Source organism: Penicillium atrosanguineum (genome assembly GCF_028827265.1).
Source record: "Penicillium atrosanguineum strain IBT 20685 chromosome Unknown utg000003l_segment0_segment0, whole genome shotgun sequence".
NCBI classification, from domain to species: Eukaryota; Fungi; Ascomycota; class Eurotiomycetes; order Eurotiales; family Aspergillaceae; genus Penicillium; species Penicillium atrosanguineum.
Genome location: NW_026623135.1, coordinates 3,549,869 through 3,566,392, shown reverse-complemented (window position 1 = coordinate 3,566,392; position 16,524 = coordinate 3,549,869). Strand labels below are relative to the sequence as shown.

General features: G+C 49.8%; 5 protein-coding genes across 5 annotated transcripts; 4 read left to right on the top strand and 1 right to left on the bottom strand.

Annotated features, from left to right (window-relative positions):
• Positions 1 to 697: 697 nt before the first annotated feature.
• On the bottom strand, positions 698 to 5,884 carry N7443_004772 (uncharacterized protein; the record flags this gene model as incomplete). Its single annotated transcript, XM_056884828.1, has 10 exons — positions 698 to 3,028; positions 3,079 to 3,338; positions 3,401 to 3,550; positions 3,621 to 3,815; positions 5,097 to 5,132; positions 5,184 to 5,292; positions 5,356 to 5,545; positions 5,596 to 5,654; positions 5,707 to 5,775; positions 5,843 to 5,884. 10 exons carry the CDS (start codon positions 5,882 to 5,884, stop codon positions 698 to 700), a joined length of 3,441 nt encoding a protein of 1,146 aa, XP_056743106.1.
• Positions 5,885 to 7,049: 1,165 nt separating this feature from the next.
• N7443_004771 (uncharacterized protein) lies at positions 7,050 to 7,496 on the top strand (the record flags this gene model as incomplete). The annotated part of the gene is made up of 1 exon (XM_056884827.1): positions 7,050 to 7,496. One exon carries the CDS (start codon positions 7,050 to 7,052, stop codon positions 7,494 to 7,496), a length of 447 nt encoding a protein of 148 aa, XP_056743105.1.
• A 507-nt stretch (positions 7,497 to 8,003) lies between these two features.
• On the top strand, positions 8,004 to 8,420 carry N7443_004770 (uncharacterized protein; the record flags this gene model as incomplete). The annotated part of the gene is made up of 1 exon (XM_056884826.1): positions 8,004 to 8,420. The coding sequence occupies one exon, from the start codon at positions 8,004 to 8,006 to the stop codon at positions 8,418 to 8,420; it is 417 nt and encodes a 138-aa protein (XP_056743104.1).
• A 597-nt stretch (positions 8,421 to 9,017) lies between these two features.
• On the top strand, positions 9,018 to 10,043 carry N7443_004769 (bZIP transcription factor; the record flags this gene model as incomplete). The annotated part of the gene is made up of 2 exons (XM_056884825.1): positions 9,018 to 9,044; positions 9,111 to 10,043. 2 exons carry the CDS (start codon positions 9,018 to 9,020, stop codon positions 10,041 to 10,043), a joined length of 960 nt encoding a protein of 319 aa, XP_056743103.1.
• Positions 10,044 to 11,505: 1,462 nt separating this feature from the next.
• On the top strand, positions 11,506 to 15,710 carry N7443_004768 (uncharacterized protein; the record flags this gene model as incomplete). The annotated part of the gene is made up of 3 exons (XM_056884824.1): positions 11,506 to 12,502; positions 12,564 to 15,601; positions 15,654 to 15,710. Coding segments are annotated over 3 exons (4,092 nt in total), but the record flags the coding sequence as incomplete, so codon positions are not given.
• Positions 15,711 to 16,524: the final 814 nt, after the last annotated feature.

Sequence of the window (16,524 nt, the reverse complement as noted above, 5' to 3'; positions counted from 1 at the left end):
CTGTCTTTCTGGTTGTTCTTAAAGATGTGTTGGGTTGGGTTTGAATCATATACTGGAGAGGAGCGAAATGTGTCTAGTAAATCCTTAAGCGACCTCTAGGAAGGACGAAAGGAACGGAGACATGAAATACTTTTAGTTAATCGCCTTGGTCGGGCTGCAGGTAGTTATCCATGCCTTTGAGGCTGTGTCATCTGATTTTTCTCCTGTCGACCAAGTTTCTATCTCATTGTTGAGAACGGGGTCAGCCACACATCGAATGAGGGAAGAGCCTTAACTCCAATGGCTTGTTACCTGGGCGTAGAACTGGTCACAAAAGAGTAGTTACCGAATCTGAATTTAGCGTAAACCCAGTTTGGTTGAAAGAAACACATTGATTGCAAGTTGTCAAATAACCAGGGTTATAACGTCAAGCGTAAGCTAAATACATCGATGAATTGCAAGACACGAGAAGCCCCTCTGAACCAGCAGAAGGCATAGAATAAAAAACCCTCCCAACGTAAAATGCATCGAACATCATAATCTGAGTTTCTCCAAACCTCGTGAGCGCTCCGCCTCCAGGGCGGAGATCGATAAATAAAGAGGCTGTAATACAACACAAATGCTGGCTTGAATCCATGGGGTATTGTACAAAAAGAAGGGGTATCATAAAAAATACAGGATAATTTTCTGATTCAAGCCAGCATGAGCATCGTATTCCTCAGCTTCGACGAGACCGGCGACCCATATACCTAGGCTGTCGAGTTGTATCATCGGACCCGACGGTCATCATGGAACGAGGCCGGATGGTGGGTGCGTCCATAGAGTCGGGGGTAGAAGCACGAGGTACAGAGAACTGGGGAGGTTCCTTCATTAGACGCGCAGGGTTCCGGTTCTCCTTCGGTGCGACGTCTGTGAATTTGTCGCTGACCAGGGGCGCAGGCTCCGAGCGTTTGCCGCCGACATTCTTCATCCAGCCGAAGATTCCTAGTGAGCTGCGGCGTTTATGTTCTGTGTTTTGAGATGTTGATGGACGGCCTGATATTGTGGCGGATTCGATGGGCTGGCCTCCTTCCCGAGCCTCCATTAGAGATTGGTGGAAGGCCCGAGGGCTGTCCTCGAGGTTTTCAATCGCAGCAGGGATGTTGGAGTACAAGTCGGCCGAGTTCGTGATAATCTGCGACATGGGACGTCTTGGGGCGCCACCTGGGTTCCTGGTCTTCGGAATAATGGGGGAGGGTGCGCCATCTTCCTCATCATCAAAGTATTCACTCAGCGTTGGTGAAGACTGTAGACGGCGAGGGCCATTGTGGCGATTGAGGAAAGCAGGGCGGAAGCTGAAGCGTCGGCGTGGCTCCGGACCAGTTTCATCCTCAGGCTCGGGAATAGAAGCAAGTCGCTCAGAAGCAGGGTTCTCGAGGATTGCGAGGGCTTCCATATTCAGAGTTGGGATACCAGGGACTTCAGGCTCAACGGCGAACGAGTCGACGCTGTCGTTATCGTGGAAGGCGGCCTGGCTTATGATATGTCGATCTGCTTCTTCCTGCTGTTCGGTCCGAAATCCGCGAGCTTTCTCCTTTCGAGATCGGGGGGTTTTCTGAGCGGCTGCAAGCCAGTCCTGCGGGGTCAATGGCGGAGACGATTCGAATTCCATGGACCTTTGCTGTAACGCGCGGGATTTTGTGGGTGTCCTCCGGTTAATTGGCGGAGGCACTGCTTCGTCAATGTTATGTGGGTGGAACAGGTCGGCAAAAGACTCGAGAGCAGGGTTGTTAGGGCTTCCGGGTCCAAGCAATTCACTGGCCTTGGAAGCAACTGTGTTGAAAGGATAAATCACCGGCGATTCCGAATTCCTGCCATCGAGACGGGGTGTGTCACTGCAATTTGTCTGCATACTGTCTGTGATGTCGCTACCGGCTCTGCTGCGGCGGGTCGTGAGTTCATCAGCAGAACGGTGACGCTCCAGGCGTGGACCACTGAACAGCTGATCACGACTCTGCGGAGGGCTCTTCGGGGGTGCGATGCTTCCGTTTGAACCGTTGTGGACGGCTGCATATGCTGTGCTCATAGTGTCCGGGGTGGGAGGAAGCCTTGCGCCCTCAAACAGCGAGGCATCGAGGCGCTGGCGGCCTCGGGGTTTGCTCGTAAACAAGTCGCCTCCGAAAGTTGGAACTACTACCTTCGATGCATCTGACATTGCCCGGTTCTGTCTTCGTTGGATTATAGTTTGCGACTGCATCCAGCTGTCGGTCTGATTGTCCTTTCTCTCCACCGGTCCAGTTGGGGGAACATAGCTGTCCAGGCTGCTCGTGGTAGATAGTGCTTTGCTGACAGGAATTTCTAGTTCGTCGTACGCGTACCATTTTGACGATGTATCAATAAGGTTTAACTCACTGGCCTCGCTGAGTACACTCAACCGAGGAGATGCCGGTTCGGTGGCATCAGCCATCGTGTGATAGCTTTCCGACTTGGTCATTTCACTGAAAGCCGAGTGGGACTGGTTGTCATCTGGGACATAAAGGCTGCGCAGCGCGGCAGTGTTCTGGTTTTCCTCGAGCAAGAACGAAGGTGCCTTGGAAAGCAGCTGCAAATCGGACGATCGGCGCCGACTCAATCGAGATTTCAAAGTTCCGCCTCTGGAGGAAGTTCTCTCGGGAATTTCGAAAGTGGTCTGAGCCTGAGCCTTGGGTGTCGAGGCATTTGGGCCATCGAGGACCAGTCGACTTGGAGACAGCTGTGAAGTCCGCCCACCAGTCTCGAGCTGCTCGATCTTCGACTCAAGCTGGCAGATGAGCTGAACGGCCTCGGTAACAGCCTGATCCCGTTTTCCCAGCTCCAGGCGAAGCTCTTCATTTGACTCCCGAAGTCGGCGATTATCCTTTTCAGCCTCGCGGAGCTCCTCTACTTCCTCCTCCAGCCTCTGCATCTTGGTCAACTCCTCCTCTATCGACTTCATCCGTTCCAATTTTTTCTCTAGGTTTCCCATCTGCTGTGTGCGATGAAAAACCTCGAGTTTCAAGTCGAAATTGAGTTTATTCATTTTGGAAACGTACTGGCCACGGTTAGTTTGTGTTTATCCCGTGGTTCTACCGAGGGACCCACCTGATCCATCTCTCGCATCGCCATCTCCTTGGGCTTTCGAAGTCCGGCGGAGAAGGCGTCGCTGACTTTTCTCGCCCTTTCTGAGGCCGTGAAAGTGCCGTCTTCCTGTGTGCGAGGTCTTTCGGGAGTTCGTGGGATGTCCTCCCAATCTTCGGGTGCGGACCCGCGCGAGTCACGATGCGCGCGCTGTTCCTTGAGCATATCTTGAAGAAGAGTAGAAGCCGGATTTACTAAAGTTGGTGTGCCTTTAGTTGGAGTTCCTGCGTTGAGGCCCCATGTTAGTCTCTAAATTTTTAGGCGAAACAGTTGTGACAGGACGCACTCTGCTGTTGGGGTGGTGTTCTGCTTCCCCCACGGACCGGCGACTGGTCGTTCAGCCATGACCGGTCGGGACTCATCTGGGGCGGCGTATACATGTTGCTTCTGCCCTTGACACGAGAAAGCGACGGATGCTGAAGACGACGGGGTTGAGCTGAATGGTAAATTTATTAGTTTGATCTGAACACCCTGTATAGACCGAACTCAGTCGAGGAATGGCGTACAGCTTGAGCCAGACTTGGAAGGGCAGGAGCTCGGAGGGGCCTCGGGATGATATATTGGGGCCTGAGAGTGAGAGGCTGGAGGCTTGACAGGAGGCTTGACGGCCGAACTCCGCCTGGCCTTCTCCATTACTGGTGCATCCATGGCCTGCAGGTTATGCGCATGCTTGACGCAAAGACTCGACTGGCGGCCTGCGTCTGGAGCAATCAGCGCCCAGTATAGATCGGTAGATCACAGATGAATCCACCACATCGGAAGATTAATCGTCGGGATGTGCCTTCCGCGCGGTCACAATTGGACGGCCGCTAGTCAATGTATTGGATGGTCCGAAAAAGTGGAGGATAAACAGGATGCAAGAAGCGAGGGATGCAGCGTAGAAGAAGGGAATCAATCAGACTCGAGTGGGCTCGGTGGAGCAAGGAAAGTCTAAGGCGGGAAAAGTGAGGTATACGAAGCGAGGGGAGATCAGAGAATCGGATTGTGATAAGTCAATCGTCGCATTGAAGGCAGCGAAATCGGGCACATCTGATGGTGTTATTGTTGTGCCCTGCGTTGATCACCGGAATGCGCCAGGAAAGAATGGAAGAAGAGAAGGGCAGGGAACGAAGAAGGAATCTCAGGATCTGGTAATGAGCACACCAATTCCCTAAGCTACGATTCGAATGATCGCCGTGTGCCTGACATCGAGACCAATCGGAAAGCGGCCGTGGAGCGAGACGGTCTCAGCTTGTCCTTACTTGGTGGCTCTCCTCAGCACCGGGCGTGGGTTTCTGGGTTTCGCCTCTGAGTTCCACCCCGTTGGATCCAGTCCTCACTGGGAATCCAGGGGCCCATCGAATCTCCGTCGTTCCCCTAACCTGAATTATGTGTTTCTGACACACAGCAATGGCCCTCCGATTGAAAATCCTAAGGCCCAAGTTCCAGTGCCTAATTTCCACTTCCAATCAACTTGCCCACCCCGCTCCCGTTCCACTGCGATCCATGGGAACTACGAACTCCAGTTCATCTCCTTTCGGTGATTGTACTTATCCCCACTCGGTTGCAGTAGTCTCCTATAGAAAAACATAGATCAAGATCCAACCCAAACTACGTACGCTGGATGGCTTGACAGCTCGCATGCTCGGACCTAAGCCTAGCGTCCGTCAGCTGTGCCCGCACTCCACGTCACAAATTGTGAAACGGTGGCGACGAAACCTGTGAGTTTTCACCACCCCCTCCCCGGTCTAGAACGATACTTTAATCCCCTAGACAATGTCTGCGACCCTCACCGACGTAGTATGGAGAAAGAGCATTGAATCTATTCAGAGATGAATTCGTCCCGCTGTCAGGAAGGATCATCACCCGTGGAAGTGTCATTATCATTCGAAATAGAGTTATGCGATACATCTCACGCCTACTGACAGTACCCAGACGAGCTCAGCTCAGCCTAGTTGCCCTCACTACAGATCATTTCCTCTTCGTCTCCCCTGACCAAATACGCATTTCTTTGGCCCGGTCGTGTGCCGCACGGAACACTGCGATATGTCAGTTGCCACACTCAATATCACTCCGATCCATGCACATACATTGCCGCTCGGTCTCGTCTAACCCGCGGAGGAAATTTACGCCCTCCCCCACGGCACCACGCGGGTTGTGGGCGTGGTCGGCAATTTCTGCAGCCCGTTTCTTGAAGGTCTAGGATCAGGCAATTGTCAGCGGTGACAGCTCGTGTAGTTCATAGGCCAATGAAACCCTCACATCACTCAGCACATCAACCATGTCCTCTTCCTCAAAGATCTCAAGAATGCGCTCGCTGAGATTGTAGAAGTGCGGTGCTAGTGCGCGTAGGTCAACTGTGCGGGGGTCTGCTTTTAGTGCATTCATCACCCGCTCTGACAGGGCCTCGGGCATGTCGAGAGTAACGAGACGCGAAGTCCCCAGACGCGCACTTGTTCTGTGTCAGAATTTATCTCCTTCTGGAAAAAGGCCATATCTCACCCGATCGAAAGCATCTCACCCAACCATAGCGGAAGGTCGATGCGGGTCCCCGCTTTGATCTGGTTCTAATCAACTGCTGAGCACGACACAAAATGCTCCTGGGTGACATACATCCTCGCCGGGGTTCCCTTCAAGGATTCCTAGGCCTGGGACTTCCAGCTCAAAAGTGCACGGCAGTTTCTGGGTCCCGTGGGGTTAGCCGGGGAAAGCTCCAAGCTGAAAGGTCAAACATCGGGGTTGGACTCACCTGAGCATCAGTCAGAGCGGAATCAATATCATAGTAGGACATTTCGGTACATTGACTCGGACGTGATCCCCGCAGGCCGTTGTCGTTGGGTGTTCCAGGGTTGATTGATTTGATATTCGCGGCGCGTCCAACGGCGCGCGTGGTCACGTGCGAACCGCGAAAGGAGTTTCCTATCTGGGCGTTAATGCCCTGACACCTGGTGGCGCTGATTAAGCACTCGCGCGAGGAACCTATCAAAGAAGTTATTAAGAGCCTCTGTCATTATCGCCATTTGACAACGACTTCTTGCCGCCTTCAAAGAGATAGCGCTACCGGAAAATCGCCTCATGTTGGCCGAAAGGTCATCGAATGCCCTTAACATTCTATTGATAACAGAGTTGAGAAGACATATAGCCCGATCTAGAAGTTGATCTAACGGGGCGTCCGCACTTGATCATTTGTTTCTTTCTAGAACCCTTTCTGGGCTCTTCTCTAAAGCTCGTTCTAGACTTCTTTTCAAATTTTGCTTTGCTCCTCTTCTAAGTCCTCTTTTTTTACGACATCGCAGATGTCCGAGAGATCAAGTCATGGCCGTATATTTAGGTTCATTCGTCTTATATTCATAATACGGCTATATAGGCCGAGAGAGCCACTGAGCATCTTATAGTAAGGATTCGGCGCCGAAATGGAAAGCGCCTGCGGCTATATATATAAGATAAATGTGGCCTACCACTTTACAAATCCAGCGTTGAGAGCTTATTGTTACAGTGCCGCCCGTTATTGCCTTCCATATCTAGAGACAGAGAGATGCTCTTTCAAACCCGAATCACGTGATGGGATGAACCCAATATGGAATAGCGTCAATTACGCGTCATGGCTATACGTAGTACTGGTACCTGAATTTGTACCCCTAGTTGTACCGATACAAGTCTCTGTAGGCAGGGACGACTAGAAGGCTCCATGCAAACTAAGCAAACCAGCGACCGTTAGCAATCTGGTCACTTCCCTCCTCCATCCCTCAGCTGCCTCACTGTAGAGGGTTTGACACTGCGTTTAGTGTCCATCTCTGGTCAAGTTGGAAGGCAAGGCTTGACAGTAATATTTTTTTCGTGATTACCATTGCTAATCGCCATGTGGCGGATTCCGACGTTCATTGGGCATCAGGCATACCTAGCTAACCCCTTACGGAGTACAGCTCGAGGCTACTCCTCCTCTGGACATATTCGCCATGACCTATAGCTCTTTTGATGACGATGCAGATCAACCTCGGATAATTGACCCATTGGAACCAACTTGGCACGACGCCCCCACTCCTGGATATTTCGGTAGAACATCCGAGACGTCGTATTCCCCCAGCCCTACCCCGTATCGTGCCACGGGTCAGCCACAGTCGGATCAACTCAATTTTCTACCATTTGCCGAACGGGAAGAAGGTGGCGAATACGATGAAGAGCCGCCGAGATATGTCAGCTACACAATCGAATGGAAGCTTATACTCAACCGCAAGACGGTAGGTAGAGTGACCGAAGAAGATTTGGTTGTAGCTCCTAGCGAGTATTGGGAGGAGACTCTGAAAGCAGCAGTTGAAGATATGCTGCAAATGAAAAAGAAACGTCATCAGAGAGTTCGATCTGAGGGCACAGCTATCATGATGAAATCGAGTGACCGGTCCTAGAAGAATATCGAAAAGTTCTGCAATTCCACAAACATCGACTGGAAACCAGTGGAGAAGCAGCTGCGTAAATGGAGCAATTTGCTTCGTATTGGCAAGACGCTCACCATAGTCATTGCATTTAATTATAGGAGTGAAGATGATGATCATTCTGCGTCAGCATCAAAGAGAGTCGACAAAAGAGGCCGTGTCTCTGCAACAAGCAGAATGTTGGCTGAGCGAGAGGCCCATATTGCTGACGAGGAAGAGAGAACCGGGAGACCTGCAACGTGGAGTGCTGTATATGACCTAATGCGGTGTAATGTTCGTGCATGCCCGCTGAAGTCTGATTGGTGCTGGGAGGACCCGACAGACAGAAAACATTACAAACTAAGAGCCCCACATCTGGTAAGACTTATCGAGCATGTTGATGGGGGTGGGAGCCTCGATTGTCATGATGATGTGCCTAGCGATATCCGTTGAGACCTGGTTCTGGAAAGTCAGATAGGAAGAAAGTCGAAAAAAGCTGATATGGCATCGACTGGCGCACCATATCCTCCAACCATTATCAATGTTCTGCCAGCACAAACCGGGTTATCGTCTACGGTTACTTCCTCCCTGCCCATGTCTTTACCCGAGCCTATCGTAATTCCTGGGCCTCGGGAAGCGGCGGTGAGGGAATACTGTAAGTGGCTGGAATCACGCGCCACCGACGAGAAATACAAAGCAGATTTCCGGAAAAGCTGTCAGGTGACTTTGGAAAATCACCTGGATCTTGAACTGATCCTCGAGGACCCAGACTCTGACTTCTTTGTTCAGCGAGGAATTCAAATTGGAACTGCCCGTCGCTTTTTGCGCGACATAAATGAATCGGCTACTTTGATGAGACCAACGATGCGACTGGATCTGTCCGCTGGAGAAAGTCTCGGTACCGAATCGACTGAATAATTGCCGTTTTTTTACAATCACTATGACTGGCTCCATTCGCGATCAGTTGGCGATGTTATTGTGCGTTAGGGAATTTTGTCGTATATTGGAATTAATTCTGCAGTAGTTGCGTCTTTTGCAGCGATCACTCGTTCATATACAGTACTCCATAATTAACAACTAGCCTAAGTTGATGGCCAAGCCTTCGAGCCATGACCCACATTCTTAATCAGTAAAATAATAGAGCCTAGCGTCACATATTATCGGAGCAGTACCGATATCCTATAAATACACGTATCAGTCATTTTGATGCATCTTATCTGTGTTCCAACAATGTATTTTGGCGACTGGCACCGCCTTGATAAAGCACTGATTATTGGCAGAGAACCTAGAATGTTTATTAGTAATCTCATCACGTGGAGAGGGGAACTCGTTTCAGTTCCGTTTTTAAGTCCCCCAAACTACAGTAACGTTGTACTTGGATAGCTACTGTTGCTCAACGGACTATGCTAGTGACAACACGGTCCAGTCCTGATCGACCACGACTATAGGGTTGTCACAGGATAGCCGCACGAGACTCCACTATATGATTACTCATCATCCCAGGGGCTGGACACGATGGATAATGAAAAGAAGGCGCAGAAGGTATGCGACTTTCATGGAGTCTCCCTGCGATACTTCATAGTCTACACGGTATGATCATTCTCCAAGGATTCCGATCGACTTGCTCGCGTACGTGAGAACCAGCACAAAAGCCGTGCGCGCAAACAAGCTTATGTCTCGGAGCTAGAGCAACGAGTGGCTGCGATTCAGCAGGAAACCCGGCAGATGGACATCACCAATCGAATCGTCTTACAGGAAATAGAAACGGAAAATCGTCTCATCAAGAATCTGATCGTGTCGCTCGGCTTTTGGTCGGAGTTGATTAAGCGTTATCTGCAGTTGGCCGACCAGAACACAGTTGTGGATCGTAAGGTGGCCATTCCGGCCGCGATAGGCCGGTCGGTTGAGACGCGCTCGGTCGCCTCCTGTCAATCGCCATGCTCAACGCCGTCGCCGCAGTTGACGACTGGTGTCTTTGCGGTGGAAAACCACTCGGTTGAACAGCCCATGTTGTATGACTATGTGCGTGGAACTGGCACGGTCCCTACACTGCAATCGATAGAGGGGCAACAGAATTGTACTATGGCCATTTCAACGGCGATGGGCCGGCCGGTTGAGGCGCGCTCGGTCGCTTCCTGTCAATCGCCTTGCTCAACGCCGTCGCCGCAGGTGACTACTGGCAACTCTGCTGGGGGAAATGATTTTGTTAAACAGCGCGTGCTTCATGACTATACGTATTCAACGAACACAATCTCAACGCAGCAACCCATAGAGGAACAACAAATGTCTCCTATCTCTCCTTCACGCAAGGAGGATACGATAGGCAGCATGCTTCGGAGCCTCAACCCGAGCATAAAAATGCGCTCAATACGACTCTATGTGTTGCCGCTGAGGATCTTCTTGACTAACATAATGCGAAAGGAATACATATGGATGGTCTTCGGCGAAGAATATGCCCAGGAGTTGAGGAGACTGACCTTGATTGCTGCCGAGTACAGAATGACGTCTAACTTCAGGTTTTGGACGATATCAGCAACATAACATTGCACTAAACAGTCGATCAATTCGCACTGCCTACATCTTACGTACCCGTTCGGCTATAAGGGTATCCGTCACAATCGCCGGCCGAAAGAGGTCAGGCATATGGCAACTCTAGAATCACTGACATCTACGTGAAAGTATGAAATTTCAGGGCCTCAGCGACCGAATTGGTTGGCAGGGTTTGAGATGCATGTGCGAAGATTGGCTTACAGTAAGTTGCGAAAATGGTGCAATAAGAACACTCTTAGACACTCTTTCTAGCCCCGCTGCCAAGGCCTTAGCGCAGATCATTTATTGAGCGGAGCTTGTCTAATTGAGGGACACTAGGCGTCGTGTGTATGGTACTGTATCTTGCTATGTATCCACGCCCACGAAATTTCGCGAAATATCACGTGACCTCTAGGATATCTGAGATATCTGACCGTACGTACAGTGGCCGTCCAAAAGTATTTGGAACACAGTACTTGCCATCCCTACCGCTCTACACACCGCCTACCTTAAGTAGCCACACCCGCCCTCGCCCAAGCGGTTGAATCCAGTTAATTCGCCTAAATTATTTGCTGTTTTGTGCAGTTGGGGTGCTCAGTATGAATATTGTATGTTACCATTGTCTTGCAAGGTGATTGGCTATGAAAAATCCATTCGATAGTTGCCCTCAAATTACTGCTTCCATGAACAATTCTCCGTTAAACAGCATCCATTTATAAATGTCAGACTACGATAATAGTCATTCCATTTTTCCCCTTGTATCTAAATCAAATAATTTTTGATTTGCTATATTGTGAGATCTCATCTTAGGCCAAGGACGCAGAATTTTGACGGCCCCCTGTCATTGAAAGATTAGATGCTGGTGTTTTCTCTAATGCTAGAACAGTGAATCCCTGTCCTTAAATAATACATAGAACATTCTGTCGGTTTGATGGAGCGGATCATGGTATTTCCGTAACGTCAAACGACACGTGACCTAGTGAGGCAGAATATCAAGGCGGGGTTGATTTACTATTGGTGCACTTTTTGGTGGAAGTGGGTCCACGAAACCTAGCCTAGGGGTGTGCGCCCCGTTCCCAATACAGCAGAACAGACTTCCCTGTCATGGAAGGTCACATTGATCAGATAATTGTACGGACTAGCCCGTCAATTGCATCACACAATAAAATGGACAAGATGAGCGCATTCCAAGGCTGATCTTGGCAGTTTCTGCTCGGTAGGGTAGAGAAGACGGCTCCTGCCAATAGCGTCGTCTGTCTAACCGCCCGCTACTGCACGACGTGTTCATCGTGAGGCTGAGCCTCCCCGGTTGGCAACCATTTCACCTCTGTCTTACAGGGCTTCTTTCCTTCTATCAACCCTCCTCCTCTCTCCTTTTCTCATAGGCGCATATGTTGTTCCTATAAGCTGAGCCTCCATTGCACACCAGAACTCCGAACTTTCGAAAGATCACGCGGGTAACTCATTTGCAGGCTGTTTCTCTACCGTTGAAGCCATGTCAGATCCTGCCAGGTATACTGTGGGTTTGATTTGCGCCTTGTCCGTGGAATACATTGCTGCACGGGAGTTTCTCGATGAAGAGCACGACAAACCGAGCTTTGTGTCGCCAAACGATGCCAACGACTATACGCTAGGCAAGATAGGCAAACACAACGTTGTCATCGCCAAGCTGCCCGATGGTGAATATGGAACAGCTTCCGCGGCGAGTGTAGCGACAGACATGCTTAACAGTTTTCACAACATCAGGATTGGCCTTATGGTCGGGATTGGCGGGGGTGTACCAAGCGAGAGCCATGATATTCGCTTGGGCGATGTTGTGGTCGGTGCGCCTCGAGGTGGCAAGAGTGGTGTTCTTCAATACGATTTTGGCAAGTCGATCCAGAATCAAAGTTTTCAGCATCCGTGGTTCTTCAACCTGCCGCCGGCTATATTACGCGCTGCAATAGCAGATATTCAAACACAATACGAGAGAAAAGGGCATCAATTCGAGGAGGCCATCAACAGCGTTCTTAGAAAGAACATAAGACTACGTCAGATGTACAAACGGCCAGAACCAATCGCGGATAGGCTGTTTCTTCCGGAAGTTATTCATCACCAAGTAGGCTGTGAGAAATGTGCAGCTGATCCTTCAACGTTGGTACTACGGAGTGAGAGGGCCGACGACAAATATAACCCTGCCATTCATTATGGCCTCATTGCTTCTAGCAATCAGTTAATGAAGGATGCTGTGATTCGAGATCGGCTTGCCGCGGAAAATGACGTTCTCTGTTTCGAAATGGCAGCCGCTGGGCTGATGAACACTTTCCCATGCCTAGTCATCCGAGGGATCTGTGACTACTCGGACTCACACAAGAACAAAGAGTGGCAAGGATATGCAGCTATAGTGGCAGCTGCATACGCGAAAGACCTTCTGCAGAGGATCCCTCCGAACAGAATTGAAGCCGAGGAGAGGGTCAGTGTTATTGTGTGTGGTAAGTCTAGCGAAGTCCTTTAATGATAAAGTTAGCCAATATTGACCTGGACACTACTCAGAGGAGCTGAAAGGCATCAACCATCGCTTAGATCAAGTATACAGTCAACAGGAGCGACACTTTAGTGAACAGATAGCAAGAGCCTTAACGGATCAGCAGCGCCGATGCCACCATCTGTTCAAGGTCGTTAACTACGCAGAGCAAAAGAACATCAACCAAAAACGGGCTAAGGGAACCTGTCGGTGGGCCTTGCAGAGCTCTGAGTACATCCGTTGGTGGGAAAGCAACAGCAATGACCTTCTCTGGGTGTCGGCTGACCCAGGCTGCGGCAAATCTGTCCTGGCCAGATCAATCATCGACGATTACTCAGAGAACTCCCATCCATCTGTGAGAATATGTTACTTTTTTTTTAATGAAAATGATCAGCAGAACAATCTTGCTACGGCACTATGTTCCGTACTTCATCAGCTATTTAGCCAACAGCCATATCTATTACAACATGCTATTCCGACCTGGGAAAAGAATGGGGAGACACTCCGACAAGAAGTCGATGAGCTTTGGCGGATCTTGATAGCGGTAGCGTCAGCTGACACATCATGTAATACCATTTGCGTACTTGACGCACTTGATCAGTGTCGCGAAATGGATCAGCGCCGATTCATTGAAAAGCTCCAAGCGTTTCATCGCCAGCCATCTTCGTTAATAGAGAAAAGCTGTCTGAAGTTCTTGCTAACCAGTCGTCCCTATGATCATATACAGTATCACTTTCGAGCAATCACCGCTTCTTTCCCACGTATACATATCAAGGGGGAGGAGCAGAATGACCAAATCCATGAGGAGATTGATCTAGTGGTGAGGGCTCGGGTGAGAGAACTAGCTGAGACAATACCACTCTCGCCAGATCTTCATCATCGAATCGAACAGCAGCTGCTTAAAACGGAACACCGTACATATCTTTGGCTACACCTAGCTATCGATGATATCCGCACTACCTTCAAAGACGGCCTCCGACCTGTAGAGGATTGGATTACGCTGATTCCACCTTCTGTGAATGCAGCATATGAGAAGATACTCTCTCGAGTCCCAGCCGATCAAATGGAAGAAGTCAAGAAGATCCTAGAGATCATCGTGGCGGCACGGCGTCCTCTGACAATACAAGAGATGGCTATGGCGTTGGGAATTGCTACTAGCTCAGGATCATCAACAAAACAGGCTGGGCTAGATCTGATTGGTTTAGACGGCATACTTCGGCGATGTTGCGGCCTGCTTATCTTTACTAGCAATTCGAAAATCTTCTTAATCCATCAAACAGCCAGAGAATTTCTCATTACGAAGAAAGATTCCAACAATCCCAATTGCGCATACTGGCACAGTCTGACTGATGCGGAAGATCAGATGGCTAAGATCTGTTTGCGATACTTGTTGATGGAGGATTCAAAATACGATGGTGAATCGGGCCCCTTTAGTGGAAGTTTCTTGGAATATTCAGCAGTACATTGGCCCGATCACGTACGAAACATGTCTTTGACTTCAATGCTAAAAGAAACGGACCGAGTGCATCGATTATACGACACGAATGGGAAACCTTTCTTGAGGTGGTTTCCCATTTTTTGGAGGACGATCAGACCATACGAAAGAGCTCCTGTGATGAGTGCACTGCATCTGGCAGCATTTAATGGCCATGAACAACAGGTATATTCTATACTTGATGTCGATGAAAATGACGTCAATGCACCTGATGATACAGGAATATATCCAGTCACGTGGGCTTCAATCAATGGACATGATAGGATTGTGCAACTTATGTTAGAGCGAGGAGCCGATGCGAACGCCCAGGGTGGAGAGTACGGAAATGCCCTCCAGGCTGCTTGTGATAGAGGACACGACAAGATCGCACAGATGCTACTAGACCAAGGAGCCGATGTCAACGCCCAGGTCGGATCTAACGGAAATGCCCTCCAGGCTGCTTGTGATAGAGGACACGACAAGATCGCACAGTTACTGCTAGACCGAGGAGCCGACATCAACGCCCAGGGTGGACGCTACGGAAATGCCCTCCAGGCTGCTTGTGACAGGGGACACGACAAGATCGCACAGTTGGTACTAGACCAAGGAGCCGATGTCAACGCCCAGGGTGGACGCTACGGAAATGCCCTCCAGGCTGCGTGTAGCAGAGGACACGACAAGATCGCACAGTTGCTACTAGACCGAGGAGTTAATGTCAACGCCCAGGGTGGACGCTACGGAAATGCCCTCCAGGCTGCTTGTGATAGAGGACACGACAAGATCGCACAGATGCTACTAGACCGAGGAGCCGATGTCAACGCCCAGGGTGGACGCTACGGAAATGCCCTCCAGGCTGCTTGTGACAGGGGACACGACAAGATCGCACAGTTGCTACTAGACCGAGGAGCCGATGTCAACGCCCAGGGTGGACGCTACGGAAATGCCCTCCAGGCTGCGTGTGGCAGAGGACACGACAAGATCGCACAGATGCTACTAGACCGAGGAGTTAATGTCAACGCCCAGGGTGGACGCTACGGAAATGCCCTCCAGGTTGCTTGCTCTAGAGGATACGTCAAGATCGCGCAGATGCTGCTTCAGCACGGAGCCGATGCTAACCTGACGGCTGGTAGCGTCTCTGCCCTTTCCTTGGCTACCCAAAGCCGGAATGGCGATCTTCTGGAATTGCTTCTTGTCTCCGGAGCAAATGTTGAAACAGCACTACAACCGCTAGATTCAACAGATGACCAGGCTTACCTGAAACAAAATGCGCTGGATTATGCTGCTGCTGCAGGAAATCACAACATGGTGAAGATTCTGATCTCAGCAGGAGCCGATGTCAATCATGCGTCGAAATCAGATCTTAGGGTGCCTTTGCACCTGGCAGCTGAATCAGGCCAAATTGACGTGATTACGGCATTACTTGATGCAAACGCGGACCCCACGAAGGAAGACAGCTTGTCTAGGAATGTTCTGTATTATGCTAGCCTTGCTGGTTCAACCTCAGTTGCTCAGATCCTTGAGAGTGCAATCGGTCACTACAACAGAGGATTCAAGCTCGGACTGTGCTACAGGGCTAATACCGGAGGATTTTCGGTGCACAAGGTCCAAATCACTAAGAGAATAAGCGACTATATTCTATTTTCAGACATCCTTCACGCATACAGACAAAGGCGATGTCAAGGATTGCGCCGATATTCTCTGAAGGGCCTGCAAGGTGTAAAGCCCGTCAAGGTGAAATAAGAAATCCTGTCTAACATTAAGAAGAGAATCTCTAACGCTTATTAGTATGAACTTATCTACTCGGATTCTGACCAACCAGCTATCACTGAAGATTATATGCCTCTCTCAAAGCTACTCGCGACATGTGCTGGCCAAGCGCATCTCTGCTCCATCATCATGAATCCTCCGGAACGGAGCAAGGGTCAAAAAATATGGGTGGATGTTATTATTCAAGAACTTGCCGAGGAGGATGGCTTTGGCCTTCTTTGTCTTGAGAGTTGAGTTATCAAAAGGATCACAGTGCTTGCTGTAGCATGTGTTGTGGGCGCGGGGTTGATTGGAATTTTGTGGGCTACAGTTTTAGATAAAACCTCCGATGGGTTCGCCATCACAGGATGTCTAATTGCTGCCGAAGCCCTAGCCATCAGTCTCATGCTTTTTGAGGCTCAACTTAGACCGGTCAACTAGAATATTCACTCCAGAACTATGGGGCGACAAATGGAAAATCTCTGTCCGAGATGACTACCTGTGCAGAACAAACTAGACGACGGGGAGACAGCCAACACAACTGTCTGCGTCACTACGCATCGTGTACAGTCAATAGCGAAATTCACTTCTTCATCGACGACGGCTTTTCGCTTTCGTGAACTCACTGCTGAGGTGATACTTTATGAATTCCACCACGATCATTTGAAGGGCACAGTAAAATGCTTCTGGACTATGACCGTTGCGATCAATGTTTAATAAGTAACGCTTCCTGTAGTTAACTAAATGTTGGATGTAATTACAGCAAGGGA